Raw genomic sequence first — 26491 nt, 5'->3', positions numbered from 1 at the left:
TTCTTTATCAATAAAAAGGTGGTTGATTAATTTCATTTGGTGTTACTAAGAGATACCTGAATGGCTGAATTGGAGACTCCTATAGAGCTCAATGGAAACTTCCCTCACTACGCATTTTTGAAGGAATGTAAACTTCTGATAAAAACGAGAGTGAGTGAACTGAGAGTGCTTCGATCTCAAACTTCACTCCTCTTTTCAGCATCGTTTCAAGTTCCAACCTTTAAAAGACCAAGTTGTGTTAGTTTTGTGCTTTTGGATGATATGTGAATACAAAAAGACATGGAAGTTTGATGATACCTCCATTGTGGCATTTCACGCTTCAGGTAGCATCTAAGCAACATTGCTTCAGTTCTTTTCTTATCTGCGAGTGAAAATTGATCGGTCTCAGAAAAGCAGTGAATAAGGGACAAATACAAATGTTTAATGGTCTTACCTTCTTCTGTCAAGGGCAAGAGACACTGTTGGGGAACACCGTATATGTCAGAGTCTGAAGGAAAAGCTCCCAACCATTTCATTTCTGGTGCTCGTAGTGATTCTATATCATATGCCATTTGCTTACATAAAGACAAAAAGGCAAAACAATAATCAGTGTGAAATAAGTCAAAACCATTCAACAACACAACACAGGCGGTAAAATATTTCGAATTATATGATCTCTCTATTCTATAACTGAATCTAACCATGGAGCCAAAACGGTATGTGGCTAGGATCTCAAAGCCATATGGATCACAGTCGACTAGACAATGCACAGGTAGTTGCAACTTCTCCATCAAGAGTCGCAAGAACCTGGTGAGAATTCGATGATACATTCGTCAATAGAGGAGAATGTCTGATTCTATAGTATTCTAAGAACCTTGAATTGAGTTATGTACCTTCTTGTAGAAACATCAGGATAGCCTCTTCCCTGCCAAAAACAATAATACCTTTGATGTTAAATAAAAACCGGAAGGAACGGAAAGGAAAACTAGGCAAAACTGAAAGCAGTAAGAATGAATAAATTGCAGTCCTTACTGTGACAACGATGCAGCGGTTCATCTTACAGAACATGTCATTTGCTAAACGCTGGAATACTATAGACCATGAACCAAGTGACTGATCAGTTGTTAAGTCACGAAGAAAGAAAAGTATCTTCTGGTGACTATATAGATAGAGACGGTTTACCTGTTTCTTTTTCCACCACTAGTATGTACTCTGCCAAACTAACAATATCTACAAGCAGGAAGATGACATCAAATTATCAGTCCCGACCACAATATTGTCAGCTTAGATAAGGATAGGATTCTCTAGAGAGCATAAAGCCTCGTTCAAAATTATTGTTTAGTAGTTACAACTGCTATCTATATGACTTTGACCACAAAACCTCAGACCTCCTAAAGACAATATCAGCAGACAATAAAAGAGATGAAAAGGAAAATACTCTTAAGGAATATATCATACCTTCGACTTCCTCTACAAGAACAGGAACGGGAAATGCCTGTAAAGTAAAATCATTTTCAGAGTCATACTTCCAGATGCCAAAAAAAAAAAAAAAAAACTAAATCTTATATTCCAATCTTACAGTATTCAGGCTGCTTAAACAATCAAACTTCCTTCCAGCTTCCCTAAACTTTAACCACCCCATCACCAACCTACAACACAAGGTGGATCTTAAAACAAGGACAGGCCTCATGATAGAAGCACTGTAATCGCTGTCAAAAGTACCCACCCATTTCCAACAGAAACCTGCAAAAATATCAATGAATAATAACATACTGATACTCAAATTGAAGGTGATAAATATTTCCAAGTACTAACCACATTCAAGTTGTACCGACTACACTGAAAAAGGATGCATATATCAGCAATTGCGCGGTCTACAACTGATTGTGCTGTAGAGCAGACAAAGAAAGCGTTACTAAAAGTCCAAGTACACAAAAAAAAAAGTGATGCAGAATCATTTTCAAAGACACTAATAACTAAAGGTACAATTATATCCTTCCAAAATTTACCTTTGAATGCTGATGGGTGCATATAGTAGATATCCCTTTTGGATCCATGTCTATTTTCTTGAAGTAGTTGTTGAACTATCAACAATACTCTCAGCAACATATCTGAAAGGTAAAAAAACATCACATGAAAATGCTTCGTTGACTCGTTACTCCTACCAAGATATGACTCACCGATTCTATAGGTTTGCGATCTCTTCCTAAGCGTGAGAATCTCCCGACCTTTCGGTTCATCGGAGCTGCAAAAACTGAACATAGCAGAAACGAACGGTAAACTAGATTCTTAGTTCTGGAATCGCTCGATCCAAGGTCAAGCACGTAACAAATTGAAAATCGAAGGGGAAGAGAGACGAACCAGTCTGCTTCTGGATCGTTGCAGTAGTTTCTGAATCGATTGATGGAGATTTCTGGAGATTTTCCCTCGGCTAGATCTTCAACGATCGATCGCGTAAACTCTGGTTCAAAAATTCAACCTAGATGAGAACTAATCGCACGATTCGAAAATTAGGATTTGTAATTTGAGATCTCTGTTACCTTTGATCTTTCGAAGCAGATTAGTCGTCTCTGAAATTTGAAAATTTCCCTCCATCTCCCCCTTCGTATTCTTTTCCTTTTCAGAACTGAGAATGTAATTGGCGAGGAGAAGGGGGAAGGGTACGAAGTGCTTGCCGTTATAAGCTTAAAATTAGAACATGCGTGCCGTTTTATTACTTCACTCGCTATGAAAAAGGAAAACTCCGTGACGTAGTTGTTACGCACAATCCTTTAACCGACATGTTGTTTATAAAACGCGTGGGCGAACTGCGTAACGTTTTTTGGGCGTACTGACGTCATCTTTTTGCGACCGTTGATGCACGTAAGGTAAATTAGATAGATAGGGATGATTAAGATTCAGTGGTCAAGATTTATTCATGAGTTATATGCTCGGGCACGCGAGGAAAGTACCAAAAAAAATGCATGAATCTATGCTATACAATTATTTAATCTTTTCTTCTTTCCCATGGATCACCTTATAGAATACAACATTCATATTTATATCATCTGATAGCGAATTTATATTGATAATAATCGATTATAAAACAACAATGTACTTATATATAAAAAGGCATATCCTGTATTTTTCAAACCAAAATACACCAATCGTAACATTTTCATTGTTTTCTTACGTTAAATTAGTAAACAAATGAACAGCATGTCCCGTCGGTGGCTGGATTTAAGATTAAAGAAAAGCAAATCATACCAATGTAATGTAACGTATAAAATAGGCCCTTTCTCAAAAAAAACATGTAACGTATAAAATAAGTGATAGAACCTAGAGATCCAAAAAAGCTTCGAGCCTAAAAAGCAGTAACCATATAATACACAGAAGGAATCACAAAACAGCATAAAGCAAGATTTATTCTTATTCCATGTTAACTACTATTACATTTATAAATACTATTTTCTATTATTAATCATAATCTAACGAAAATACTTAAAACAGAGAGATATCTCATACTAGTTGAAGCTATCAAGGAGATCAGTTTCTTCCTGTTGTCCGCCGACCACATAGTCAAGGATCCCCTCTGCCGCTAACTTTACGCCAGAGCCATCGCTGGAGATGGTAGACGACGTCTGAAGGTCGGAGGTCCGGGCGAAGAAGAAAACGGCGGCGAGAAATAGAGCGGTCGAGAGAAATAGAGGCCAGAAGTAAGACAAAACGGTGAGGAAACCTGGAGAAAAAGTCACGAGAGCGGCGATGAGGAGAGAGAACAAGAAGGCGAAGACGATGTGGAACTTGAACTGTAAGAGCTTCTCTCGGAACTCCATCAAAGATCTGTGACTTTTGTTTGCTAACCAGGAGAAAGATAGAGAGACAAGAGATAGATATGTAAGAGAGAGAGAGAGGGAAGCAATATTCATATGATACCTTCTCTCTAGACTTTATTTTACTGTCTGTAAACGTAAAGAAATAGGAAAGATTCTCCTGCTGACAAGGAAAACGTCAAGTTGAAATTTATTTATTTTATTAGTATAGTAATAAAATAATCATGTGTTCTTGAATTTGTTAGAATATCAATTCGTTTTACTTTAAATAAATACCACATAAATTTATATATTATTGTAGTGATTTCAATATTTGTTTTTCCTTAAAAAGGTATTGGTTTATTTTCTTTTAGTAACAGTTTACTTAAACAAGATGATGCAATTGTGTTTAAAAGTCAAAGAGTGATGTTTTCTGCCATAAATAGTCAATCGTACAAGAGAATATAATGAGTGGCATTTCATTTCAATATAGTTTTGTCCGTTTGGCATAAATGATTTTATCGACTTTATATCTGGCCGACTAAACTATGATATGGGCTTCTTCGGAGCCCATAACGTATACTTTTGACAACTACACGACACGCCGTTTGTAGATCGCTTAAACGGCAAGGTATTTTGTTTATATTGTTCATAACAGCGCGATGTTTACATACCAACAAACAATTCACTAGGTAATCATCTCTACAAAGTTTACAAGATCTCTCATAACAACTTTAACTCTATGCATGGATCCCTTTTTCAACAAAAAGATGTTTCCGTACCTTCTTTGCTCTCATAGACACAAATGGAACCACAACTCTCTCTGTCATCAAGACGATCTTGAGAAGCTTGACTTTTACATCATAAGGCTCTAACCAGACGAGCTGCAAACGCTCCATCCAAGAAGTGTTTCACTGGGTTGGATAAAAAGAAGCCTTGCGGAGTTACAAAACTTGATGGAACTAATCTGTCTACTGGATCTACCGAGAACTCCTGTGGAATCAGAGAGACAACTTGTTAACATCGACACTGTAAACTAAAGGAAAAGGGACTATAAAGATTCTTACAGGATGTCTTAGGAGAAACGCTTCAACCCTTCCTTGATTTTCTTCCGGGTCTATCGAGCAAGTACTGTATATCAAGAACCCACCAGGCTTCACCAGTCTTTGACATTTTAATTTAAGACAGAGAAAAGTATTAGTTTTTTCTCGAGTGAACAATTAAAAACTATGTACATGTTGTGTGCATACTTGGAGGCAGAATCAAGAAGCTCATCCTGTAATTTTGTAAGTTCTTCCATGTCCTCTAGTTTACGGTTCCAGCGCAAATCCGCTCTCTACAAACACACAGAAAGAGAGAACATGTTAAGTAAACTATTCAACTATGAGAAAGCAGTTTGATAAAAATGGCTCATGTTAACCTTGGAGAGGACACCGAGTCCAGAACACGGGGCGTCAAGCAACACTTTATCATATTGTACCTCTTTGGTTTCCTAAAACACATTTGAGTTGGAAGCAAGCATGTGAGTAGCTTACAACACACTTGTAAAACTCACTTACTCAAACAGTATTAACTCACAGCGAAGACACGGAGATCGGAATGAATGGTTGTGATAAGTCCATTAACTTGGTGTGACTTTGCCGTTTCCCCAAGGATTCTAAGCCGTCCTTCATTCACATCCATCGCATATATCATACCTACACGAGTTTGCCAGTTTGAGAATGGAATGGAATGGAATCAGTCAAGCAGGGCACAGAACATACTCAAAATAGATGGATGTACAGTAAAGGCAAAAGATTATTAGCCTTTGTAATATTACCTTGGCGTTTCAAGCAAGATGCCATGAAAAGGGTCTTCCCTCCAGGAGCAGCACATGCGTCCAGTATCCTATCTCCTGGCTGAGGTTTCACCACCGAGACTACTAGTCCTACAGTACCAGATGTGGGAAGATGTTTAAATATCAAAAGAATGCTTTGACAAACGTTTATCTGTTAGCTACATGGAGAATTTATGAAGAGGAGACTGTTTTTTTTTTTCTCATCACAGGAGCAGTCTAATTAGTTTTGAAAGCAAAACTAACCAGCACTCTCATCCTGAACAGAGCATATGCCTTCTTTGAGTAAACCAGCTTGCACAACCATCTGCAAAGAAAATGTCAATGATCAACTTCCAAGTGAAACTTAACGCTAGGAAAGGAGCCAAAAGAAACGAGGATTAACAATTAACGGTGACACTATAAACACCTGCAATCCTGTTTTGATGCGGACAAACTCCTCCAAGTGTAAGGACAGTTCGTGTGGAACCTGCAGCAAAGGAAAAGCATAACTGAAAGTAAGAAACTAAGCGTTTAAATCAGACAATCATGTGCCTGTTTACACACTAACACAAAAAACTAAATACCTTTAAAGAGTTCAAACGCTCCACAAGATCTGATCTTGTAATGCCCCTTCCCATATTGGCCCTGATATCATCAGAAAGAAAATTATATGCGTGACAGTTGATAACCTTTCTTTCCTTCTGTGAAAGCAAAATGAGTTCTGGAGACAAAACCTTAAGCTGAATCCAGGATCAGTGTTGTTCCATGTCATCAGCTTAGTGGCTTCATCCAAGCCAAGATACTTTACCCATCGCCTAACCATCCACTGATAAGAAAAGAAAAAACATTTTCTTTCATATTATTTAGCACAAATCCCCACAGCTAAAGACTAAGTAATCTAGAAAAGCCTCACAAGTTCAACGTTTCGATTTAACACACAATCACAGAGCTCTACCTTCATATTAACAACGAAAGAAAACGATGTAGGAACTTACAACGGGGTGTGAATGAAGTGTAGCAAGTGCACGTGCTTGTGCACGATCATCCCCTTCCACTTTGGGTAACGGAAGGGCGTCTTTTTCCTGCAGACACCTACGTCAGGATTCATTATAAGCTTTTTCTTTTGTATTAAGCTCTCGAGCGAAGAGTAAAAGTTTGACAAAAGGGATAAAGAAAGAAAGAGAAACCTTAAGAGAGACAAGCTTACGAAGAATCCCATTGACAAGATCTCCAGCACCAGGTCTAAGGGCAATCTTTGCAAGCCTTACGTTCTGTAAAATGAGACAAGGAAACAACAAAAGACTATCAGATGAAAAAGCCTTCAAAGCATAAAAAAGAAAACTGGGTTTACTTGTATACCTCATCTACAACAGCGTATGCTGGCATGTCAAGCTTAATGATCTCATAGAAACCAATCCGGAGAATCTACAACAGAGAACAAGGTTATAGACTAAGCTTCTTGACCAAATTGCTGGCAAAAATAATTCACAAGGGAACTTATACCTGCAACAGAAGAGGCTCCATATTTCGAAATGTCCGTTCGTTGTGGCAAAGGGAACCAATGAGATGATCAAGGTACCTCCTCCACCTTATTGTTCCTCCAACAACATCAGTAACCTAAGTGTTTTGCAAGATAACTAACTTTCAGAAAACCACAGTTCTTGGAGTTTTGTACTGAATGGGGCCTAGGACAAGCACTAACCAGTCTAAGATCACGGTCATCCAAATCTCTTGTTCGAAAACCGATAGTTCTTTCAACATAACTCATCTCATTGCTCCCAGACCCTTTGCCTTTCTCATTCAAAAGATCAGCAAACGCACCACCGAACTCAATTCTCATCAATCTGACCGCAGATACTGTGTAAGTTTGCACAAAACAGAAACTTTTTTCCATAAGATATTAGTGCACAAGGACTCTTATAAGACCATACTCTACCACTAACTAAATCAACCAAGTGTAAACTAAACTAAAGGAAAGGATAAGTCTTTGTACCAGCTCTATGTGGAGAAACCTCCAAATTCAGATTCTGAGGTTTCCTCACTGGAGTCACCGGACCTGCATAAGCACAGAGATTGAAGACGGAACACAAGAGTAGAGAACTGCCACTAATGTTCTGTTTTTTCTTAGAGAAACAAGATTGAACAAGTTACCTCTTTGACCGGGTGTAAACGGTTTGCGAGTCTTTTGGGTCCGCTTAAACGACTCTGGAGAAGCTTTCTGCGTTTCGGCTGAGAGATAGACGCGAAACGAGAGCAGTTGCGCCATGGATTCTCCTCTCCTTCTATCTAACTTGTTTACTGCTGGGAGCTATCCAGCCAAAGCTGTAGTTTTGAACATTATCGTAGTTTCAGAACGAACCTTCTCTACTAGAAAGAGGGTTTAAGCTGGGGTTTAAATTCTAGCTTACTCGAGGACAAAACCGTCTTTTGCCTAACAGTGTTTTTTCCCGCAAAATTAACATTCGGGTTATTGGGTCAGGTTCAAGTCAGTTATTATCGGATCCGGGTCAGTTATTCCAGGTCGGTTCCGGGTTTTAATGTAAACCTCTCTGGAAACGAATCGATTAATCGAAAACTTTGACTTCTCTCTCTCTCTCTCGATTTTTGGGGTTGATCGTCTCGTTGATTTGGGAATTAGGGTTATTTTCCGAAGATGACGACTGCAGCTAGGCCAACGTGGGCTCCGGCCAAGGGAGGTAACGAGCAGGGTGGTGCTCGGATCTTCGGCGCATCTCAGAAGTATTCGTCTCGCGATGTCGCAGCTCACACAACTCTAAAGCCAAGGTTAGATTTATCAAAACTGCTTCTTTTTCTTCGATTCAATCCGATTACATGTCGAATTCGAATCGAATCCATCTTTGATTGATGAGATTTGGAAGATACTATCTGGCTCGTTTAGTCGTTGTTTATGAGATGTATGTATCGTAACGCGTCTTGCTTTTCTTGTTTTGGTTTGGGCAGGAGGGAAGGGCAACACACTCAAGAGGAAGTGGAGAAGAAGAATCTTCGTGATGAGCTTGAAGAGCGTGAGAGGAGACACTTCTCTTCCAAAGACAAATCCTACAGTGGTTAGTCCGACGATTAAATTTCTAGCCTTTTTCACTATGATTATTTTTTTATAAAGTTTGTTCCTTTATTTAACTAATGAGGTGTTGTTTTTGTCATTAGATGATAGAGATCGCAGGAGAGGGAATCAGCTATTACTGGAAGGTTAGTGAAAGTCACTATTTTAAAGTTTGATTATATGTCACAGAATACATGTAGTTTGATCATGTGTTTTCTAACTTTGGTATCATGCTTTTAGGCTCTAAAAGGGACCCTGAAGATCGGATTGTTCCTCGCAGTGTAGATGCTGATGATTCTGATGTTGATATCAAAAGTGATGATGATGATAGGTACGTTCTTCCATTCTTGTCTTCCTGTTGCAGTTCTTTTTTGTGCTATAAATTTGGCTAGGGATGTACTCAATGCTTTCATGCTTTTCATCTGAGCCATGGTTTTGGGAACATGCAATTGATTGCTAAATTTTAGGGAAAATGTTTCAACTCCTTGTTATCCTTTTTCGAGAGTTTTTGATGACACATGTCAACTGAGTCATAATTTCCTTCAAGTTATCTTACGATCTGTTTGTCTTTGTTAGTGATGAGGAAAGTGACGATGATGAGGATGACACTGAAGCTCTTATGGCTGAACTCGACCAGATAAAGAAAGAAAGAGTGGAGGAGAGGCTCAGGAAGGTAAGGGTGTTCTTGTCTGTGAGATGATTCTGCTCAGATTAAACACATTAACATAAAGAAGTTTTCGTCTTAATATGTATTATTTACGTTTTTTTCAGGAAAAGCAGCAGCAGATGGAAGAGCTAAACGCCAAAGAAGAGGAACTTCTCAAAGGAAACCCACTGCTTAACACCACTCCAACTTCGTTTAGTGTCAAAAGAAGGTTAGCATCTCTTTGAAGTCATGTTTCTTCTTGAATCCTGGGATTATATGAATTGTTGGAGTCAGGCAGATGCTAAAAATTAATTTTTCCTCTTTTTCAGGTGGGATGATGATGTGGTATTCAAGAATCAGGCACGTGGAGAAATGAAAGCACCTAAGCGCTTCATCAATGATACAATCAGGAATGACTTCCACAGAAAGTTCCTACACAGATACATGAAGTGATTTGAACACGAGTGTTCTTTGTTACTTATCTGTATGAGATTGAATGAACAAAAAGGCCTTATATTCTCTTGGATTTATGATGTCCCTTGTACTAATACTGAAGCCAACCAACAATTGTTTTATGGTTTATATCAAAAGCTTGTGCACTTGACTCTAATGCTATTTCTCAGCTTTCTACTAAACTCTTTATTCGTTACTGACACCATTGACACTTACAAAACTGGAAATAGCCTGATGGAGTAATCTCTGATCTGTGTGTTATATATATTTTGGTCTTTTACATATTCTTATCAAAGGTGGCAAATGCTGATTTTCTTGCGAAGGCAGACGTATGTGCAGAGGCGGTAGCCAAATGCCATGGCGAGCAGAACCCACAGTTCTTCTAGACCACCATTCAAGTTGACTGTGTCGAAGGATGATGAGCTCTGCAGTGTCCTGCATCCGCCTTTGCTCGCACAATCGAAAACTTGGTCCGCTGAGTACTGAACTTTCAAAAGCAGCCTGAAGCCGTAGTGCATGAAGGACAAATACTTCAGCCACTGCATGAACTTGGGTATGTGCTGCATTTCGATTGCATCAAGCAGTTAGAATTTCAAAACTGCATGTAGTTATCATACACAACAAAGAGTAATCCATCCAAGTTATGAGTTGTACCTGAACATAGTAACCTCCTGTTAGAAGAAACATCATTAGCACCAAAGAGGCGATCATACCAGCTCTCTTAATGCTCAACACCGAAGCTCCTAAGAACTCTCCTGCACCCTGCAGTTTTACATATGTTTCAGTCTCCAAAACAAAGAGAAGTTCTCAAGCTTTTATGTGCTTACTTGGCTAGTTATGGCTATAAGTAGTATTGTCAACACGGTGAAAACGAAGCAGGGAACTGTCCTACTGAACCCAGCCATGAAGTAGACAATGATCATGAAGAACGTCGGGTACAAAACGTGTGCCACCATATCACACAGTGTGCTGCATACATAGTACACACTTAGCCTGTACATGTCTGCTTTTCTCTCTTTCACCAGGTATATCTTCTCGAAAGGGAACACATATACTGCTCCAAAGAGCGATGAAGATGTCCAGAAGATGCAGATATAGAACATCAAACCAACCTACAGGCTTATTAGATAATCAGGAGGCCTATAGCTTTAATATAAACGCAAAAAAAAATTATGTAAAATTTCATTACTTGGTCTCTAAGGTGCGCTTCTGTGTCTGTCTTTGATTTCCACCAGAGAAGACCCAACACAACGGCCACGCCAAGTGACTGAACTAGTCTCAGCATATCAAAGTAATCTCTGCGCCGCTCTCTGAATGTTCTTCTGAATATAATCATGAACTGATCCCACCATGAAAGCGTCCAGTCCTTCTTCACTTGGATTGCTATTTGAAGATGCTCTGGAGCTTTTCTATTTCTATGGTTTTCTTCCTTCTCTTTTGGCTCCAAGTCTGTCTTGTACCTTAGTTGCAGGTACTGCAATTATTATAACACAAGGATTAAGTCACATTAAATGCACAAGTTGTATAGTCTTATGACTTCATTACCATCCTTACTTTCACTATCACGTTCTCAGAATCAGGTTGGGTAGTTTTTGTAGCCAATAGCTCTTCAGGGAGGCTAATGTCTGACACTTGTCCGGTTGCTAAGTCCAAAAGAAACTCTGCTGGGTTCATTGCAATTTCAGGTAAGATTCTCAAAGATGAGAAGTACTCCATAGCTTCTCTGGCTTTGCCGTAGTACGCAGGGTGGCCTTCTGAGATCAGTAGGAGCTTGTCGAACATGTGAAACATTCTGCTTGACGGTTGGTGAATTGTTGTAATGACGGTCCTTCCTGCCTGCAAAACAAAAACAGAATCTTATGCTTCTATTATTACCTGCGGGTAGTTCGGAATTCTGGTAGTTCAGTTCGACCTAAATCTTGCCGAATTGAACTGTAAAAAGTATGGTTCGGTTCGGTATTCATGTAGTTTGGTTTTCAATTTTTTTACCAAAACTAACTGAAGTTTCTGGTTTCGATTATATTTCGGTTAAAATTCAATTAAACTATGGTAATTTCAGTTCAAAATTTTGATTAATTCGGTTCGTTCATTTCGAAATTTGGTTAACAGTTTTTTTTTTTGAAAGACCGAAACTGATTACCAAACCGAAAACAGAAATCTTTTAATAAACCTACCGAATTGAACCGAACTAACCGAAATTTTGGTTTGGTTCTGTTCAAAATCCCAGGCCTCTATATCTTTCAAGACTTTGTTTGCAGGTAAAAAATGATGTCACCTTAGCTACTCCTTGCAGGATATGAAGAAGCTTGGTGGCAGAAGTGGAGTCAAGTCCAGAAGTTGGCTCGTCCAGAAGCAACAATGAAGGATCTACTAGAATCTCGTATGCTATACTCGTTCTTTTTCTTTCTCCACCTGATATTCCCTTTACAAAACCTCCTCCAACTCTTGTGTGACGGCATCTTTCAAGAATGTGTGTATATATCATCAAGAACAACTTTGAAGAATGTGTATATACCGTCAAGCACAAGTTTGAAGAAAATGTACCTTTCAAGGCCAAGCTCTTTGATGATCATCTCCACTTTAGCATACTTCTGTTCCTTGCTCATGTTACTTGGAAGTCTCAAAAACGCAGCGAATGCCAAGGTCTCTTCCACAGTAAGTTGTGGCAGCAGAACATCATCTTGTGTAACGAATCCAATTCTAGAAAATGATAAAAGATGAACACATGTACGAGAAACTATGTAACTTTGCATGCACATGTGTCACGTCTCTAACCTTCTCTTGACAGACGGACTGTAAGGAATGTCATTGTAGGTAAGCTTCCCTTTGACATTATCTGTCAACCTTCCTCCCATTATCTTCAAGAGAGTGGTTTTTCCACTACCGGAAGGACCCATTAGTGCAAGGATTTCTCCTGGACCTGTGCTTCCTGTTATACCTTTCAAAATGTGCTTGTACCCATCTGGATCCGAATTAGTATGTGTCACCACCTTTGACACCATTGTCTTCAAGCTGGCTTGGATGTTTCTCACCTTATACTCCACATCTTCAAACTGCAGATTAAGAACCAATGAGTCTGTCTCGTAGAGTGAAACAGAATGTAAACATAGAGAAAGAAGAGAGAGAAAGATGGAGAAACCTTGAGGAAGATGGGAAGAGGAGCATCTTCATGAGGATAAGAAGAAACAAATTCTTCATGGATGTCAATTTCTGATGAGTATTGGTTTCTGAGGTAAGCTTGGGACATGAACTCCATGTTGTGAACTATGCCATTGCTTCCTGAGATCTGCATTACATGATTGTCTTCAAGTTCTTCTGTAGATCTTTTGATCTCCATTTTTTTTTGGATAGTCTTGTGATGCAAGGAGTTGTTCTTAAGGTAGGGCTGTGTTATATAATGGAATAAAGTGTGTGGATCAACTGTGTCAAACCTGCAACTTTCTTACTTTTTGTGTTCTCTTTTTCTTTCCTTTTATCATGGTGTTAATTTGGTAGACCACATTCTTTCAATGCTTTTGTAGTTTAATGGAATTGAGATTTTTTAGTTTATGCATGTGTTGACTTGCAGAAGAAAATTGAAAAATCAAATTTAATTACTTTAGGGCATTCATTTTTATGGTGTAGAATGAGTGAACATGCTCCGATAATGTGACAACTTGTTTATATTTGTAAAATTCTGAAGAACTACAAACGAACCAGACATCATCAGTTTCAAAAAGTACTACTACATGGATGTCTACAAAAGAACCAAGACACACCATTTATCTCTCTTGTCACACACTAACTTCCTCTTGGGGTGATCTTTCCTAAGTATGTACGCACAAAATCACTCCAAAAAATCCAGACCTGAATATCTCTTCTTACCAATTTGATATGTATCTTCAGAGTAACTCTGCTTGACCTAGTAGTTGTTGTCCATATTCGTGGGGGCAGCTTGGGGTTGCTGATTAGTTACGAGCGGGGGTCCTATTGGTTGTTCAGTCACCGGAGATATAGTTGGAGCCTGCAGTATGGGCGGTGTTTGTTGGTATATTCCTGTGAACCCAGCGTGCAAGGTCGGAAAAGGTAATGGCTGGCCCTGAAGGGATAAGTTGTACATGGCACTGGCCTGCAGGTTAGCTAGACTCTGCACACATGGAAAACATGTTAGTGTATGGCACAACACGCAATGACTGAGAGAGGAGAGGCAGAAAAAAACTAACCAGTGGCACAGTCGTGTAATCGTCTTCCTTCTTTACTTCCTTGTGGGTAGAGTTTACGGTGGTGGGTGGTGATGGGATGTGGTTAAAAGCAGCTGCGTACGAATCATATGGTGATGGAAATGAGGCAGGTGGAGAGTTTCCAGTGTTGTTTCCTGGTTTGATCTGAGGGGAATGGAGTTTATCTCCAGGAGGTAGTGCAGCATCATCTTGAGGTGGTAAGTAAGACTGTTGTTGGAACCCGTTTGGGGTCAAGAACTGTTGAATGTATGGTTGCGGCATATAGAAGGGTTGGGAATAATAGAGACCGTAAGGGAAAAAGTTTAGAGGGTATTGTTGCCTGAGAAGGTGCATTGCCTGTTGAGAGGCTGCTATGGAACTCTGATCAGGATACGAGATAGATGGAACATCAGCCTGCAATTATCAATAAAATATAAAAGTCAGTGATTAAGCATTGTACTCAAATACTCTAGCAAGAAAGGTTGGCCTCATGATGAGATTGTGTGGGGGCCTCTGGAACATAACCGACCTGGTGAATGTCTTTGATTGGTAAAGACTCCTCGTTCAGTTTATCTACTTCGGAACCTTCTACAAGTTGAACAGTTTGATTTGACTGCAACGCAAGCTCTGTCTCAGGTGCTGAATTCGAAATCTCATTATCATCTTGAGAAAAAGTTGATATATCTTTCCTGCAAACCAAAGTATCGTAATTAAAATACGCAATTATATGAAGTTTCAATACAGATTATCGTATATGAAGATTCACTCATCTGAGACTATTGAGCAATTCATGAGAATATAGAAGCAAACTTGAAACAACACTAGAGGATTTACTCAAAGTAGCTATCATTTCACCAACCTATCTGACGCCCCATAGACTGCTGTCCCATGAGAAGACTTGATAGTGGAGTCATCACATCCAAAAGTAAGATTATCACAACATGTTTCTTTCACAAAATTGGAATCGAAGCTCCCAAACGTCAGACCATTTTCCAGCATTTTGGCAACCTGAAGGTGGGCAGGGAACGTTACATGGGGCCGTTCACCAACATCTGACTTGAGAAGCGATTGATTATTGCCTTTTGAGCCTGCAGACTCACTCCTAGTGACTGTTCCAACAAAGGAAAAAAAGCCAAAAGGTCGTATCAAATAAGAGACTAATCGAACTCAGGAAACAATCTGAACAAAAACCTGCTTAGCTAGAAGAATACATAATGCACTTGAAGCAACAGAGATCAAGAGCAACTGTACCTTGATCTGACTGGCTACCGCAATTAGAAGTGGCTGATCGCTGAGAAGAAGTAGATGCTTGCTGTGAGCTCTTAGAAGTTCCATCTACAGCACACTGAGTACCGTTTTGTACAACAGAATCTGATACAGGTACAGTTTCACTTGCTTTAGACTTCGTCAGCTCAGTAACATCCTCAGAAGAAGAAGTACACTTGGAGGGAGGCTGTTCTTCTGTTATATTCGGGTTACTGACTCCACTTGGAGGAATCACAGGCTTAGACGCCCTGCAAAAAAAAACGAACATCGCTTTAGGAGGCCCAATATCCGATCAAGGCTGTAAAAAACAGAGAAGGAATGATATGTATGGGATACTACTTCATGGGACGTCTTGTTCTGTGATTAGAACCACTCTGCCTTGTAAAACCTGCACTTCTTCCATTATTAGCACCTGAAAATCAACAAAGAGCTTAGTTTTATGGACGTGGGAAACTAAAGTTTAAAGAGTATTTAGTCGAGAACAAAAAACAACAATCACCAGTATAATTTGAAGCAAAGTTCCTCCGACCATTCCTGCCCTTGTCTTCTGTCTTTGGCACTAAACTCTGCAACAGGCAGCACAAAGTAATCATGAATTAGCCACAGCCCACAGAGGATAATAACAATGAGAAAGCCTTACCTCTTTCTTTCTCTCCCGTTTGCCTTTCACCTCATGAAAGGTATCTGAAACATTCCAAACATCATATGGTAATCTATGAGTACATGGACCAATACAATCAACTAAAAATGCCACAAAAACCAAAGCTTGAGAAGAAAAGTTTAGGAATACATAATCTTGAAACAGTATAAAGAATCCAAATTCTATAACCCAAATTTCTCACATCACAATCAGAGCTAAAAAAGAAATCTCTTTTCACAGTTCCATCATCTTACATGTGAACACAAACAACAGTTCCTAGTCATAAACCCCAAAACTCAGAATATTCCATATCAGTTAAAAAAAGATTCCAACTTTGAACATTCCCAGGGCATATTGATCCCTACCAAACCAAACATAAATCTCATCTCGACACAAGCGCATCACATCATAACCCTGTCGAACTATTAACACACAAAACAAAGTTTCAAAACCCTAGGAGAAGCCCACTCAATTAGCTAAGCAGGAAACAAAAACCCTAACGAAGCTTAAGGGCAAATCTACCTAGAAAGAGGAGCTTCTGAGCGGTCTCGTGTGGATCGTTGAGGCAATCCTTGAAGACGGAGAAGATATCCTCGTCGGAATGTTGTTTCCCCGTGTACTCCCTGATGTTCTGAAAGGTTTCTCGCAGATCGGCCGGAATCGAAACCCTAGACCCCACATCGCCGCCGTTGCTCGTAGTCATGTTTAGGTAGAGAGAGAGAGAGAGAGAAGCAGAGAGAGGAGAGAGAAAGAGAGTATGAGAGAGGAGATGATTTGAAGAAAAGACTTCAGCATATATATTTATAGTCCTCCCCGTATAAACCAGCGCTTAATGTCTCTCTATACGCTGACGTCACTAAGGTATACATATATTTACCGCTATACTCAAAAGTTACCTGCAAAGTTAACATGGCCGAGTTGGTCTAAGGGCGTGTGTTCAAAACCCATTGTTGACATTAAATCTTTTTTTTAGTACTCCCGGTAAAACCTGCAGTGGTGGACCCAAAAATATATTTTACCGGTGACATAAATAAATTATTTATTAATTTTAAATAATTTTAAATCTAATTAAATAATAATAATTAAAATTAAAATTTTTATTAAATATTAAGTACATATAATATTGGATTGTTAACTAAAAAAATACAAATCTTCTGGTTAAAAAATAAAAATCTTCAATTTGGGCTTAGAAACCCACGTAAATATATAAAAACAATAACTAAAGTGAACTGTCCAACCCATAATATACCGCTTAATATCTCTCTATACGCTGACGTTACTAACTTATAATCTGTACCATGATACTCAGTGGTTAACAACAAAGTTAATATGGCCGAGTTGGTCTAAGACGCCAGATTAAGGTTCTGGTCCGTAAAAACGCGGGGGTTCAAATTCCACTGTCGACATTAATCCTTCTTTTTATATAAGCGTCCCATTAAAAAAGGAAAATTAGTTTTTTTTTCCTTATATATATATCTTTATATATAAAGTACAGTTTGCTTCACTCCTAGGCTATCCACGTCACTAAGTCGAGCGACGTCGTGACGACACGTGTCCCAGATTCCAAACGCATCGTATCATTTAAATGAGTGTGCAATTGATATGGGTTTTGTGATGTGTTTTGGATCAGCCCATAGAAGTTAACCCTAATTCTCTTTTAACGCTGTTTCTCATCCCCTCTCTCTGTTTGGTCGCGTCGTCTGATCTTCTTCTTCATCGACTAGATTCGATCGGTGTCATTAAAGTTCTTGGTAACTCCATCTTCCTTCACTCCTTCCACGATTCTTCACTCGATGTTCCCATCTTACTTTCAGTCGGTGAATATACAGATAGAAATAGGTTAGTCTTGACTAAAGTTTATTTCTCACAATTCTATTAACTCTAAAAAAATTTGCAGAGCACAATATCAAACTCCTCTCGCTATGAGCTCTGTCTATGAGAGGAAACCTAAGACTTCCCGGAGGAAAGGCAATCGTTTGAAACGAATGCAGCACAGTAAAAGGAGAAAAGTGCCCGTGTCGACGGCGAAAAGGAGGAGGAGGATGAAGGCCGTGAAGGATGAAGAGAAAGCCATTTATGATGGTGAAGAGGATAGAGAGAAGAGATCATTAATGGATAGTGGGACGAAGCTAACGCCAGTGACAAGGATATCTATGGAAACACGGAGGACACTGAGCTAAAGAATTGGGACAGCCAGTTTGTCCAAGTTAATCAGCCTATGCTTTTTTATCTCATCTTGGTAAGTATCCAATTGGGACATCCAATTATGGTTTGGAGTATTTTTGAATTTTAGCAAAGATTGAGTCTTTTGATGGTTTTTGATCGAATATGGTTTTGAGTATGATTGATTTTGTGGAAAGATTGACTCTTTTGATGGTATCAAATTTGGGTTTCTGATCGAATAGGGTTCAGGGTATATGATGGATTTTGAGTAAAGATTGAGTCTTTTTTGATGATTTGTTTTGTAGGCTGCTAAATATCTGAACATCATTAGACTTCTTGACCTGACGTGCAGGACTGTGGCGTATATGATCATAGACAAGATTCCAGAAGATATATGCACTAACATCAAGAATGACTACACACCTGAGGAAGAAACTGAGGTTCGCAAGGAGCATGGGCCTTCGAGTGACTTTTGGTCCCTGGTGGTTTAGGAAAGTCTTATATTAGATCTCTTCTTTTTTTCTCTTTTGGTTTGAAGTTTGCCATTCTTTTGGTTTGAAAGGTGAGAGGTCACTGTGAATAATACATGCAAGAATGTTTTGTTCGCAAGAATGTTTTGTTTTGTTACATGAAATCAATCATCGCCTCTGCGTCTGTACTAGAATGTAGTTTGTATCAGATCTCTTACAGTAAAAAGTTTTTATCTGATTGCAGATGCTCAAACCAGTGGGACAAGATGAACTCAAGGCTTCTTCTCGGTTACTATCTTTCATTCAATGAATCCTATCATTCATTCAATTGTGTGAATTTGCTACTATAAATATGTAAGTTTCCTTCCAAAAATTCATCGGTTCATTCTTTTGAATCACTTTTGTTTAATTTTCTCAGTGAAGTACAGGTTGGTGTGTTTGGAGATGTTTGCCATGAAAGAAGATGAATGCGCTAGAGAACGGATGCGGATTATGGTGAATAATATGAATCGTTAACCTTTAGCAACGTGACTTGGATTTGTTAAGTTAGTGGCAATGATTTTTTCAGAGAGAAAAAAAGGTTTGTGGCAGTGATGATGATGATAATAGGTGGAATGTGATTATGGTATAATTGTCTTGAGAAACACCGAGCATGGCACGATGCTCTCGATTTGATTAAAAAAAAGAAGGCATGATGCTCTCGATATACACAACATTATGTAATCTCTCTTTCTAATGGCTTTCTTCTATGTAATCTCTAACAATTATTCAATCCAAATTATAATGAAATATATATTTTTCATATTTAATATACAAGAATTTCAAATAATACCAAAATATCTAATGATTAGAAAATAAAACCTTTTCTTTTCAACTATAAATGATTATAATAAATTATTTTAAATATATAACAAGTTAGTTACATATATATATATCTAACATTAATAAAACCAAATACAAAAGTTAATAGAACAAAAGAAAATTTAACTATTGTCAAAAGTTAATCAATAGCATTTATTCTGAAAATTCTAATTGGTTATTAGATTACATAGATTACTTGATCATAAAATTATAAAACATAAAATAAAAAATAAATACTAAATAGTAAATAGTAACGAACAATACTAGTTTTTATTATGTATATCTAATTAAGATATTTATTTATTTTATTACATCTATGTAAATAATGTATAATAATAACATTGGTCGTAACCACCTACAAAATTGTTTGTACGTTAGATAAATTTTATATTTTAAAGTTAAAATTATAAAAAATTATTCAATCCAAATTGCATAAAATATCAGAAGATATATTTTTAGTGTTTCATTATTGCACATTTCTTGCAAATGCAAATCTAAAACACAAACTACCAAATCATACAAAAATTAAAATCCGAGATCACAAGTAAAGTATATCCCGCCCTACGGGCGGGCCGACCCTAGTATATCCTACTATATAAAAGAAGCTATTTTTGGAGCTTCTAAGAGGTGCCACGTCAGATGAAATATTCTTGGCCAATCATTTTGTCATGTCAGCTTGAATTCTACGTACTACTCAAAATTGGCGACAAAAAGAGTTGAGTTTTTCGAGCTTTGTATAAAGCCCATTGATTGGCCCAATAAATGTACAAAATCGTATCTCCAAACACTGGGAACGTCGTTTTGTTTTTCTTCTCTTCGACAACTAAACACTTACCTTCTCCGCCGTTCCGGATCGCCGGTGAAACGATAGAATATTACTTAATGATGTGTTGAGGGAACAGGGCAAGCTTCTGATGAAAAAGCATTTGGTCTCGGTTCAAGATGGGATCTCACTTCTCATCAGGGTTGATGTAAGTGATAACACCAGAGATTCCATGTTGAAAGAGTTGATTGATATTAGGAATAGCATATTAGCAACTGAGAAGAAATGTGAGCAAGCTGGTTTTACAATCTCGAGAATGATTGACTTTGGGAGAAAGAAGAAGATGAAGAAGATATCTGGGAGGAAGATGATGGTAAGGTTGGATCTGATCCAGTAAAAAAGGTGGCTCCTTTGCCGAGAGTTCAAAACGGTGAGGGTTCATCAAGTGAAGCAAATAGGTCTACACTAGAATCTCTCCAACAAGGCGTCCAGGTTAGAAGAAGTGGTGACCCTCTTAGGGATAAGCTAATTTCTGAAGCGCCTGTGATGAATTGGGGATCACAGCTGAGTAATTGGGACTCAACTACGGAAGTTAATTCGAGGCTTCGAGCTAACCACCGAGGCATAGAGGTCGAGAGCCACTGGGGCAGGGTGGATCAAGACGCTGTAATTCCAGCAGATAAAATAGCAGCACTGAATCTTCAGGCAAGTGTCTATAGAGAAGAGAGAACAGAGATACCTCCATGCCATGCTCCTCTGAAGAAAGGTGGTCTTTGCCAGAGAAGAGACCTACGAGCCTGCCCGTTTCATGGACCCATTGTACCTCGGGATGATGAAGAAAACCCCATAATCAAGGAATCTTCGTTAGAAGAGAGTCAAAACCAAACCTCCTCCTCAACTACAAGGATCAGCCAGGAGGATGACACGCCTATGGATGGAACAGTTTCAGATTCTGATCCCAATCAGTTAGCTAGGCAAAAAGCGAAACAAGCTCTGAAGAATATCAGGGAGAAAGACAGAGAAGAGTTGAAGAAAATAGCAAAGCGAGCAAAGCATGCTAAGGTTAAGGAACATAAGTTTTCAGTTCTGCGTGATGCTGCTTTAGCCTCAATTTATCGACGAGGAGTTCAATAGAGTTTTTGCTGAAAGGAAAAACAAGAAGCAAACCTTTTCCTTGGCACGGCGTAAGAAAACAACCGCTAAAGATAGAATATCCGAGAGACTGTTAAGTAACCGGGCAAAAGTTACTAACCGAAGCAGTTGCCTCAGGGCAATGATGATGAGAAGTACCGGGAAACATCGGCTAACCAGTGGTAACAAATAAACTAAAACCTTCCTAGGTTAGTACTTAGTAGTCATTCTCGGATCCTGAAAGGCCATAAATTTGATTCTTTTATGCATGAATAATCAGATTGTATAATGATTGATCTCTGTGTTACTGAGGCAGAACTTGTGTAGAAACAGTTCATATGTCAGATCTTACATTCTCTGTAGCTTTTTCTTCTCTCAGACAAGATCCCAACATGAAGTACAAACATTTTCTTTTTAAAGAATGAACGCAAATGAACGAAAATTACATTTTCTTTAAAAAGAATGTGAACTCACATTTTCTTTTTAAAGAATGAACGAAAATTATTCCAATAAAATAATTGGTCTCATGATGATAGTGATCATCCTTAAAGACACAACACGTAAAGGAGAAAAAGCAAACAACAACGATCCAGCTTTCATGATCTGTCATTACTTTTTAACAGAAAAGAAACAAGGATCACTCAAACATTGATCCTTAACTGGCGCTTTTGGTTACCGATTTTTATGTTTTTGTGGTCTTCCCCCCTCCCCTTAAGAAACTGCTAAAAGCTCCCGATGCACATGTCCGAAGTTTAGCTCTCAGTAGGTCAAAGCTAAATTAAATATTTCCCCGAGGAGACGGCATGTTTTTATAAGAAAAATTTTTTTCAAGCCAGCAAGTTAATTGCTCGATCTTCTTCCTGCATTCGTTATACATACACATAAATGGATTTATCAATTGTACAGTTGCATTACCATTATTAAATCATATATGTCATGCTTTTGCATCATTATTCTGCTTAACTATAACAAAATATTCGTCTTCCAATATAAGAGTCATCAAGTGGCAACACGGTGACACGTAAGCGTGGCCGGCCTTTAGGAATACGGAATAAAACTAAAGGTATACACCTACTTTTTTTATGGACTGAGCCGAGCAATGTTAAATTATTAACCACATATTTGTCTATAATTTTTTTTTTTTTTGTAAAAGGCATATTTGTCAATAATTTCGTGCTTAAAAATGAAATATAATAACAAGATGTTTTCGTACTACTTGGTCCTATAATTACCATTCAATTAAACTACTAACCTTTTTCTCGGACAGCTCGCCCATCCATGAGATTTGAGCAACAAAATTTCGCACCAAAATTCTATGACTGTGAGTCCTTATCCAACTATCTCTCACAAAATTAAAAACTTATATATAAATAAATATAAATATATACTCATTAGTAAATATTAATATATATATATATATCTATATTTTAAAAAAAATTAAGAAAAATATATTTCACCACTATCTTTCGATTCATATATGTATTATTTATTGTAAAGTTTATACATATATTTTAATAATTGTGATTTTAAAAACAATTGTTCGCTTCGTAGGTGGCTGCGATATATGCGTGTTACACGGTATATAAATTCCAAATATAAACATTTTTAATCTATATTCAATAGTTACTGATTATTTAAACACATTATAAATTTGAATCAATGTAGTCCAAAAAAAATGCACGTGGAATGAGAAGGGCAATCTTGCTATCAAAACATATTTCAAGAAGGATAGAAGGCAAGCATCAAACAGTGCAATCTACCACTTCACATTTAAATCTAATAATTTATTACTGTGATCAACTATAAATATTAAAATTAGTGGTGTATTAATTTATCTTGAAATACACTGTTTGGACTACATTGATTTATCTTGGAGGTTGGTGTATTAATTTATTACTGTGAGAAAAATAGTAAATGTAATAATATTAAAATATGATACTCTTAGAAATAAAAAAAAATATTAGTTATTTTTACTTTAGATTTTCTTCAACTATATCAAATTGAAATAAAAATAAAATAGAAAAATACAAATCATTATAATAAAAAAATAATATATTTACTATTTTCAATATAAAGTAAAATTTTAAATGATTTATAAAATATTATATTTTAATATAAAAATAGTTTTAGTGTAAACTCACCCGCCCGTAGGGCGGGCCAACCCCTAGTATATATAAAATAGGAAGTGTAGATATCTCAGAGATCTTCGATCGAATCAGCTCAGCAGCTCCTCCAACAACAAAAAAAAACCCTAGCTCTTTCGTTTTCTCTCTCTCGATCTTAATCTGGGGAGCTTCTCGATCGAATCACGATGGGATCCAGATCTCGCAACGAAAACTTTCAATCCGGCGATGGCGCTAGCCCAGGGTAACGTTCTCTCTCCCTCCCTCTCCCTCCTTTGTATCTTTCTGTTAATGTTTGGATTCGAATTTGTGAATCGCAGGAAGATATTCATCGGAGGATTACACAAGGACACCACCAACAGTAAGTCCCCCCTTCTTCTGATGGATTTAGATATTGGAATTGATGTTGACTTTTGAATACTGTAGCTGAGTTCAATAAGCACTTTGGCAAGTACGGAGAGATTACAGACTCGGTGATAATGAGAGATCGACACACGGGACTCCCTAGAGGTTTCGGTTTCATCACCTTTGCTGATCCTTCTGTTGTTGATCAAGTCATCGATGACACTCATTCCTTCAATGGCAAACAGGTCTCTCTCTCTCTTTTTATCATGGATTTTAGCTAATTAATTTTGGGGGAGGGAGTAATGATGTCTAGGAAAGGTTAGTTTTAGTTTTCTCATGTTTAGTAGCATATACATGTTGATCAATACTCTGTTTATTAAAGTCTATGTATAATCATGGATTTAGTTAATTAATTTGGGGAAGTAATGATGTCTAGGAGGTTAGTTTTCTCAATACTTTGTTTGTTGGACTAGGTTGAGATCAAGAGGACGATTCCTAAAGGTGCTGGTGGTGGTGGGAATCAGTCTAAGGATTTCAAGACTAAGAAGATTTTTGTTGGTGGTATACCCTCTTCGGTTACTGAAGGTATAAAGTTTATCTCTTTCTAATGAGAATGTTAGTGGTTTTTTTTTGTGGTGCTTATTGTTTTTTTTTTTTGTTTAGATGAGCTCAAGGACTTTTTTGCAAAGTATGGGACCATAGTGGAGCACCAGATTATCCGAGACCATGAGACAAACAGGTCCCGAGGTTTCGGTTTTGTGATTTTCGACAGCGAGGAGGTTGTTGATGAGTTGTTGTCTAAAGGAAACATGGTCGACATGGCGGACACTAAGGTAAGCTTTGTTTGAGTTAGGTCTTTAAAATTGTATGCTTGTTCCTTTTGTTGTACCCATTAGGTTAAGGAGGTTGTGACAGTTAGCTAGAAACACCCTGGTATAGTTTGCAACCCAGTAGCGTAGCGTAGGTTAATTAAGTTGCTTTGGTTGTAGGTGGAGATCAAGAAAGCCGAACCAAAGAAATCTTCGAACCGTTCACCTCCTTCTTATGGTAGTCACCCTAGAGGCCGTTCTTCCTTTAACGATAGTTATGGCGGACCTTACGGTGGACCTTACGGAGGTTTTGATGGAGGGTATGGTCCTCCTCCAGGTCCCATTAGGTCACATGGAGGTCCTCCTAGTAGGTTTGCTGCGGGGTACGGGTATGGTCGTGGCGGTGTAGGCCCTGAGTTTGGAGGAGGGTATGGTGGCTATGGGGGTGGTAGTTTAGGTTACAGGAGTGAACCACCCCTTGGCTATTCTAGTCGTTTTGGACCCTATGGAAGCGGGTTTGGTGGTGAGGGCTATGGAGGTGGTGGTGGTGGTGGAGGGTATGGTCGTGGAGGAGGGGAAGGCTACGGGGGATATGGTGGTGGCCCAGGTTATGGTGGGGGGTTTGAATCAGGTGGCCCAGGTGGCAGTTATGAAGGAGCAGGTGGTCCTGGCCCATATGGCAGAGGTTATAGTAGCAGTAGTCGATACCATCCATATGCAAGATAGGCTCGAACCGTTCAGATCCTTTTTGGTAGACGCTATTTCTCTAGATTCTCGCGTAGGTGCTATTCTAGAGGAAACTAGAGTTATCTCATGTAGCGGCCACATCAGGAAGGATTTGCTAAGGACAGGAAGAGCATCTAAAAAGTTCTTATTACCATATTATAGACATCTTCTAGTTTGTGTGTGTTTGTTTGACTTAAGTTTTGCTTTTTAATCTCTCGACTTAGATTGTGTTATCTAGACTTTAGCATATTTGGGATTTGGAATTTGGAGTTTCGAGTTTGGTTTATTTACTGTCATAAGAATAATCATTTGGTAGTCTAACTCGCTTTAAGTAACTCTCATCCCTTGCTTAGTTTGGGTTATCATAAGAAAAGAGCTTAAGAACATATGCATAAAGTGAATTCATCATCCTTTAGCGCTCAAGTTTGAAGTCTTTCTTTGGTCTAATCTTACCGTAGGTTTTGTGTGATTCCGAGCTCTGATTAGAGTCCAATTATTTATTTTTGAATACTAAAACTAGAACTAGGGTTTTTTTCAGGACAAATGTTAACGCAAATGTTAGCTACATTTTGGAAGTACATATATCATCGTAATTCTTGTGGTTTACTTGTGAAAATGTCAAAATATGGTTTTGTCCTACATGTCAAAATGGGCTATGGTTGTTGACTTGGTCTTTGTTTCTTCGCGTCTGGCCAGCAATGTTGATTGTGTTGTTTATAGTTTTAGCATCCAAATGTGAGTTTAGCCTAAATTCTAGTACGTATTACATACTTTATTAGTTAAGAAATTTGAACTGTTTGTAACTCTTGCATGTAATTTTGTTCAAGACTATCAATGATTTGAGTAACAATTGATTGTAACTTGGTACTTTATTTAAACGATAGAGAAATTGATCCGTTTGTCGGAATGTCATAAAGAAATCTCATTTTCTATGGAGCCACAAAATTGTTTTGTCTTTAAGGCCCAATGTAATTCTAGTAAAGCCCAAAATAATCAAAAACAAAATTTATTTTCTTTCATGTGAACTCCTTAACGAAATGCAAACACTTATTTAAATTATTAAAATCTATACATTTAACTTAAAACTAGATCTTGACCCGCGCCCCGCGCGGATGTTGGATTAAACTCACGTTTAATATAAATTTATAAACTATTGATTTTATAAAATGTCCATTTATATTTTTATGTTTTGTAAAATATATTTAGAGTAGAATATATTATATTATAATATAGATGTTTGATGATA

At 38.0% G+C, this 26491-nt stretch overlaps 7 protein-coding genes and 1 pseudogene across 7 annotated transcripts; 3 read left to right on the top strand and 5 right to left on the bottom strand.

The window, feature by feature from the left end:
• Positions 1 to 56: 56 nt before the first annotated feature.
• LOC106377517 (meiotic recombination protein SPO11-1) lies at positions 57 to 2776 on the bottom strand. Its single transcript, XM_013817767.3, is given in 17 exon segments — positions 57 to 218; positions 298 to 361; positions 434 to 554; positions 681 to 786; positions 873 to 904; positions 1012 to 1070; positions 1162 to 1209; positions 1438 to 1474; positions 1559 to 1628; positions 1706 to 1722; positions 1795 to 1868; positions 1989 to 2090; positions 2160 to 2233; positions 2341 to 2440; positions 2520 to 2663; positions 2666 to 2740; positions 2743 to 2776. Coding segments are annotated over 17 exon segments (1272 nt in total). The 5' UTR covers positions 2762 to 2776; the 3' UTR covers positions 57 to 88.
• Positions 2777 to 3298: 522 nt separating this feature from the next.
• Positions 3299 to 3974, bottom strand: LOC106375091. Its single transcript, XM_013814989.3, has one exon. The coding sequence runs from the start codon at positions 3885 to 3887 to the stop codon at positions 3483 to 3485; it is 405 nt and encodes a 134-aa protein (XP_013670443.2). The 5' UTR covers positions 3888 to 3974; the 3' UTR covers positions 3299 to 3482.
• Positions 3975 to 4383: 409 nt separating this feature from the next.
• On the bottom strand, positions 4384 to 7960 carry LOC111199218 (probable ribosomal RNA small subunit methyltransferase B). Its single transcript, XM_022688725.2, has 17 exons — positions 7738 to 7960; positions 7580 to 7642; positions 7289 to 7443; positions 7090 to 7203; positions 6946 to 7011; positions 6774 to 6857; positions 6582 to 6668; positions 6321 to 6412; positions 6171 to 6231; positions 6014 to 6073; positions 5851 to 5911; positions 5590 to 5697; positions 5349 to 5467; positions 5191 to 5262; positions 5021 to 5106; positions 4838 to 4934; positions 4384 to 4763 (listed from the first exon to the last, which is right to left on the bottom strand). The coding sequence occupies exons 1-17, from the start codon at positions 7850 to 7852 to the stop codon at positions 4632 to 4634; spliced, it is 1572 nt and encodes a 523-aa protein (XP_022544446.2). The 5' UTR covers positions 7853 to 7960; the 3' UTR covers positions 4384 to 4631.
• Positions 7961 to 8121: 161 nt separating this feature from the next.
• LOC106377520 (protein CWC15 homolog) lies at positions 8122 to 9906 on the top strand. Its single transcript, XM_013817770.3, has 7 exons — positions 8122 to 8370; positions 8548 to 8654; positions 8755 to 8796; positions 8891 to 8981; positions 9227 to 9323; positions 9422 to 9525; positions 9626 to 9906. Exons 1-7 carry the CDS (start codon positions 8240 to 8242, stop codon positions 9747 to 9749), a joined length of 696 nt encoding a protein of 231 aa, XP_013673224.1. The 5' UTR covers positions 8122 to 8239; the 3' UTR covers positions 9750 to 9906.
• Positions 9907 to 9984: 78 nt separating this feature from the next.
• Positions 9985 to 13156, bottom strand: LOC111199215 (ABC transporter G family member 26). Its single transcript, XM_022688712.2, has 9 exons — positions 12889 to 13156; positions 12525 to 12802; positions 12294 to 12449; positions 12025 to 12208; positions 11304 to 11585; positions 10939 to 11223; positions 10577 to 10861; positions 10404 to 10511; positions 9985 to 10309 (listed from the first exon to the last, which is right to left on the bottom strand). Exons 1-9 carry the CDS (start codon positions 13084 to 13086, stop codon positions 10040 to 10042), a joined length of 2046 nt encoding a protein of 681 aa, XP_022544433.1. The 5' UTR covers positions 13087 to 13156; the 3' UTR covers positions 9985 to 10039.
• A 237-nt stretch (positions 13157 to 13393) lies between these two features.
• LOC106377522 (GBF-interacting protein 1) lies at positions 13394 to 16802 on the bottom strand. The gene is made up of 10 exons (XM_048742166.1): positions 16751 to 16802; positions 16377 to 16682; positions 15855 to 15898; positions 15714 to 15780; positions 15554 to 15626; positions 15200 to 15462; positions 14808 to 15057; positions 14478 to 14637; positions 13952 to 14362; positions 13394 to 13875 (listed from the first exon to the last, which is right to left on the bottom strand). Exons 1-10 carry the CDS (start codon positions 16800 to 16802, stop codon positions 13651 to 13653), a joined length of 1851 nt encoding a protein of 616 aa, XP_048598123.1. The 3' UTR covers positions 13394 to 13650.
• A 974-nt stretch (positions 16803 to 17776) lies between these two features.
• LOC125578951 lies at positions 17777 to 22522 on the top strand (annotated as a pseudogene).
• Positions 22523 to 23419: 897 nt separating this feature from the next.
• On the top strand, positions 23420 to 26105 carry LOC106377523 (heterogeneous nuclear ribonucleoprotein 1). Its single transcript, XM_013817773.3, has 6 exons — positions 23420 to 23609; positions 23686 to 23726; positions 23792 to 23955; positions 24184 to 24295; positions 24374 to 24543; positions 24700 to 26105. The coding sequence occupies exons 1-6, from the start codon at positions 23554 to 23556 to the stop codon at positions 25243 to 25245; spliced, it is 1089 nt and encodes a 362-aa protein (XP_013673227.1). The 5' UTR covers positions 23420 to 23553; the 3' UTR covers positions 25246 to 26105.
• Positions 26106 to 26491: the final 386 nt, after the last annotated feature.

The sequence above is a fragment of the Brassica napus genome, chromosome A1 (genome assembly GCF_020379485.1).
Source record: "Brassica napus cultivar Da-Ae chromosome A1, Da-Ae, whole genome shotgun sequence".
NCBI classification, from domain to species: domain Eukaryota; kingdom Viridiplantae; phylum Streptophyta; class Magnoliopsida; order Brassicales; family Brassicaceae; genus Brassica; species Brassica napus.
The sequence above is the reverse complement of the archived record's forward strand: the minus strand, read 5'-3'. Positions and strand labels throughout refer to the sequence as shown.